Source organism: Lactuca sativa, chromosome 5, assembly GCF_002870075.4.
Source record: "Lactuca sativa cultivar Salinas chromosome 5, Lsat_Salinas_v11, whole genome shotgun sequence".
Classification (NCBI taxonomy): Eukaryota; Viridiplantae; Streptophyta; class Magnoliopsida; order Asterales; family Asteraceae; genus Lactuca; species Lactuca sativa.
The window spans coordinates 276819603-276824733 of NC_056627.2; the positions used below are offsets into that span (position 1 = coordinate 276819603).

Below are 5131 nucleotides of genomic sequence, written 5' to 3' on the forward strand. Positions count from 1 at the left end.
CTGTTATACAAGTTTGGGTGGGGCCCGTTATGCGAGTTTGGGTAGGGCCCGTTATACGAGTGTGAGCGGGGCTCGTTATACTCAGTGGGTGGGGCCCATTATGCGAGTGTGGGCGGGGCCCTAAACACTCATTGGGTGGGGCCCTTTATGTGTTTATTTATGTATGGTATGTGGTATTTTGGGGAACTCACTAAGCTTTATGGTTACGATTTTCAATTTATGTTTCGGGTACTTCATGATCGAAAGGGAAGGTCCGGGAGGATTGTAGAGCACACACCACATTTTTCCGCATTTTGAGATTTACTCTGATATGTTTTGATGTAGTGACATACTTTGATCTTTTGGGGATGTATAACAATGTTTGGGTTAATGTTTTTATTAAATCAAAAATGAAATTTTTGGGTCTTATTTTTGGGACGTTACAGTAGGTTCAAAGGGTAACACCTACATACCTTATGCATGATTCAACTGTTGGATTTTACCTAAGCAGTTTGAAATTTTTGAAGCAATTTTCATTCATGTGGGGGATTGTTGAAAAATTAGTTTTACTAATTTCCAAAAATGAGTTTTTCCAATTTTTGAACACAAATTTTGAACTCTAAACGTAATAAAAAAGGAGAAATGATTATATATTCATGTTCTCCTCCGTGCTACCTTCGTTTTGATATATTGCACGTATAAAACGAATTAAAATTGAATGAGAAATTACTTGTCAAAGTAAGGTAGTTGAAAGAGATTAAAAAGGAGTTAACTGGGTTTTGTTCCATCCCGCAAAAGAAAATGGGTTTATAACTACAAAAGCTTGCTACCTTTGTAAGACTTATAGGACCAAGGCTCTCTTTTTCATGCACACACAAGGTGGGTGCAAATGCAAGCCAGTTTAGCTTTGGGCTACTAAACTTGTGTGTGAGCGCTCGTCCTGCGGGTATGAATGCACATCCGGTCGACCAGAAAAGTTCAAAGACCTTTTTTCAATTATTTTCTTTTGATTTACAGTTATAAACCCGAATTCAAGGATATTAATAAGAAATTTTGATTTTGGTCTACCAATTAATTATGCCATTTAATTGACAGTTACGTTTTTTTTTATGTATAATGACATTATTATGATTTATTGTATAAATAGAGCATCTCCTTGACTGTTTAGATTACACCGAATGAATCGAAAACAGTCTCTTTTTTCTCTCTTGTACTTCTGCTTCTTCTATTTTTTGCTACAACCAAGGTATAATTCGGGCAAAGTGAGGGTTCAGACAATCTAGAAGAATTGTTTTCTACTGTTGTATCCTCGGAAACAAACACCCATATGTGGCAAATTTGTTTAAAGGAAACTGTGTCAAAAACAGACCTCAGTAACACTTTATTGTTTGTTTTTTCGTGTAGATCCTAGGGTTATATTTTTCCTAGCAGTACACGATTATTTAACCAAATGTTCAAGTAATGGAAGTCCAAAGTCAACAATCTTTCTCTTATGTAATTGATTTTATATCAAACCTTGCTTTTGTTGAATTGTGTTCTTAAATCTTAGTATAATTCTATTTTTTTTTCTTTTAAACACATCAAAAGATCAAAATCTCCCATTTTTTTTATTTTAGTTTTATAAGTGTTTGTACAACAAGATTTTCATAAAAATAACAAATTGAACCAATCTCCGTGGATACGATCCCTTTACTATTTCTTGTGCAACATTAAAGGGTATTTATTTTTGTTGGCCTCGACAACCACCATTGAGAAACAGGGAGAATGGATCTACCGGTAATGACGGGCAAACCAATTCAAAAAATCTTCAGTGGAGTTTTTTCTATTGGTTCGTCGAATCACGTTGTTGATCTGGGGATTAAGGAGTGTGTTAATCGATAGAGGTAAAGGTAGCCGATAAAGGGAGGAGGAAGACGATCGACAATGGATAAAGGAGGAGGCAGTCGTCTTTGATCGTCAGTGAAGAGAGAGAGAGAGAGAGAGAGAGAGAGAGAGAGAGAGAGAGAAGGAAAAGGTTTGACCAGAATCAGGTATAAGTTATCTTATCCTTAAAATGCCCTCCGATTAATTTAAATAAGATACCCCGTGGTTTTTTTCCAAGTTTTTACAATAATGCTATAGATCATTTTGACTCTATTATTTTGATCTAACGATCATTGTTTGGTTTTCGGAAAACTATAGGTTCTCAGATGATATTTCCAGATGATATTTCCTCTCCCCCTCTCTCTCTCTCTCTCTCTCTCTCTCTCTATATATATATATATATATATATATATATATATATATATATATATATATATATATATATATATATATATATATAATAAAAAATTATTTGTATTAAATCTTTGCAAATACTTTATGTTATTAAAAATAGCTTTGTAAATTTTATTTGGAGAATTGTGATAAAAGTAAAGTCATCTTATATAGTTAATTTTGAATTACTTGTCACATTATTTTTACAAATTTTTCATCAAATAAAAAAATTACATTTATCTAAACAATTTTTTTCATCAAATAGACTTACAATTATAACACACATTCAGAAAACTTTTAGTCTTTTACACATGGATTTATTTATATATTACACCTAAATTTAAATTTAATATGTATATCATAAATTAATGCTAAATTAATTTGTAACATAGTACTTACAATTAACAAAAAATATCATAATTTCATAAATTCAATTTGTGAAACACGTTCCCCTCTCGTAAAAACTGAACGGAAACTGTAATTCGAATTTCTTTTAACAGATATTCCATTAACATAACGAAAAAGAAATGAAATTATTGAATAGAAAGGAACCAAGTCTACCATAATTGTCTTGGTCTCTTGATGGATGAAGAGTTGAATGTTTGTTGATCTTTATTGGAGAACACTCTCATTGACCTTGATATCTGATGATCCATGGCGGATGATGGATTTACCAGAATACCCAAATCATCTGGCCATAAGTTACCCAAATCTCCATTGTTGTCAGAATCATGTGCCATAAACGGCAACGTACATGTACCGCTGTCATATCCCTGTCACCATATCACAAATCCCATTTTAGAATCTTCAAATGATTCGATACATAATTTATGAACAGTTTTAGGATTACAAACCTCGTAGAAGAAACCGTAATTGGAAGCAGAAGGATCGACGAACTCTTCACCATGCCACCCAGGTAACGTCTCTATCAAATACTCCGACATGCTTCGGGCCTCTATCGAAGCGCCTTCTCCATGGCTCACACCGTTACAATAATCGTTCACTGATGTGGAATTGTTAGTTTGGGAAACAACGGAGTTTATTCTGCTATCGGCTTCTCTAGATCCATTTGAGTTGGAAGAACACAGAGCTTGATCCGATGAATTATCGTAAAAGGAAGACGAATCCGACAGCTTAACGCCGGCGAGAAGAAACCGATTGTGATGTTTTGTGTGTTCGTTTGCTCTGTGAATCGAAATATCACATTCTCTGCAGAGAATCGCTCGGTCTTCTTTGCAGAACAGAAACGCTTTTCTCTCCTGCGTTAGATTATCATTAACTAAGCCCAATGTAATAATAGATGCAATTTTTTGACCGATTTTGAAATCCAAACGTATTGTAGTCGGAATCATTGATTTTACCTGGCAGATATCGCAGCGAGGGGGTTGATCGGAGGAAGAATGGAGGGAGAAACGAGGGTGTTTGTTGGCGAGCTTGTTGGCATGGTGGACGCGGCGGTCACAGCCATCGCAGAGGGAGGCTTCGTCGGCGGTGCAGTAAAAGGCGGCCTCCTTTTTCTCACACATATCGCATTGAATCTTCATTTGATTATTTATCTGTGTATAATTATGGAGAGTGTGATAGGTGTTATGAGTGAGAGAGATATATAGTTGATTTCTTCTGCCAAAAAAGAATTATCATGAGACTGCGAACTAATACTTTAAGGGTACACCGTACATTTACAAATTTAGTCCTTCTAGTAATTACCTATTATATTTTTATTAATTTTTTGTAACTATTATATTTGCTAATTAGCTCAATAAAATATCATCTTTTAGTTAAATATGTCCATAAACTTAAGGTTATTCACGAACATGCCCACTAGAAATTAAAGCATAATTTGAAATGACCATTGACCAACTTTTAATCGAATTACAAAAATAATCATCGAGTTCAAAACAAATACGTTTTGGATTTATCACTTTTATATCAGACTGTCAGAAAACGATTGAAATAAACATAAACTGATTCAAAATATAACATTTTAGGTTGATATTTTACACATTTTGGACAATCCTTGATCTCAGAAAGATATGTTAGCCATACTGGATTTTAAATATTTTCTCTTTATATGGCTGTAGGTTTTTTATTGTTAATTTGAATCTCAATAGACCATTACGTTGTTTTAGTAACGAATCAATTAAGTTATGCAATATATGATGCCAAACTACGTAGATGTGTATTTAATCAATGGTATTAAATTTTATGGTTTGGTTAACTTGGTGGCTTCATCATGAAGCTTAACAAACAGACAATCATACGTATCGCTTTTTATATAAAAATAAACAAACAACATATCTTACAATGTCTGAAATCCAAAATGAACAAGTATGAAATAAGCATTTCAAAGTCTATAATATTGCTTTTTTATCTTCAATCTAACAACAATGCAAAGAAACTTATGGAAATAGAAGTAGATTTCAAATTCCTCATAAACAAATGTTATTTTATATAAACCCTGACAACATTTAATATGAGAGAAAAGTGGGTTTTCTTTAAATATTTTTGATAAAAATGAAATAATTAGACTTTATATGACACCTTACACCGAAAATGGTCACAATTCGGAGTAAGAGATTATTTAAATAAACAAATGAAATTAGTCCTTTCTAATTGTATAATAAAAAGTAAAAACATAGGGTCATGTTCTTGTGAAATAAGCCTAAACTTAAATGTGTACAATACCAAATCCTAGGGTTATCTCTTGTCAATTTTCAAAACTTGGAGGGTGTTTTTGCACAAACTGCAATGGATACAAAGAAAAAAGGAAGGTGGTGATGGGATTTCTGTGAGGACTTTATGGGTTCGCCGGGGTTTTTTTATGGCCATTTTCCATTGAATTTTGCCTTTGTCAAAAGTCAAAGTCGGCTTATTGGTCGGTCATTTTTCCTACAAT

At 33.4% G+C, this 5131-nt stretch overlaps 1 protein-coding gene across 1 annotated transcript; it reads right to left on the reverse strand.

Moving 5' to 3' along the window:
- Window positions 1-2636: 2636 nt before the first annotated feature.
- LOC111893385 (B-box zinc finger protein 21) lies at window positions 2637-3927 on the reverse strand. The gene is made up of 3 exons (XM_023889451.3): window positions 3597-3927; window positions 3090-3494; window positions 2637-3008 (listed from the first exon to the last, which is right to left on the reverse strand). The coding sequence occupies exons 1-3, from the start codon at window positions 3777-3779 to the stop codon at window positions 2793-2795; spliced, it is 804 nt and encodes a 267-aa protein (XP_023745219.1). The 5' UTR covers window positions 3780-3927; the 3' UTR covers window positions 2637-2792.
- Window positions 3928-5131: the final 1204 nt, after the last annotated feature.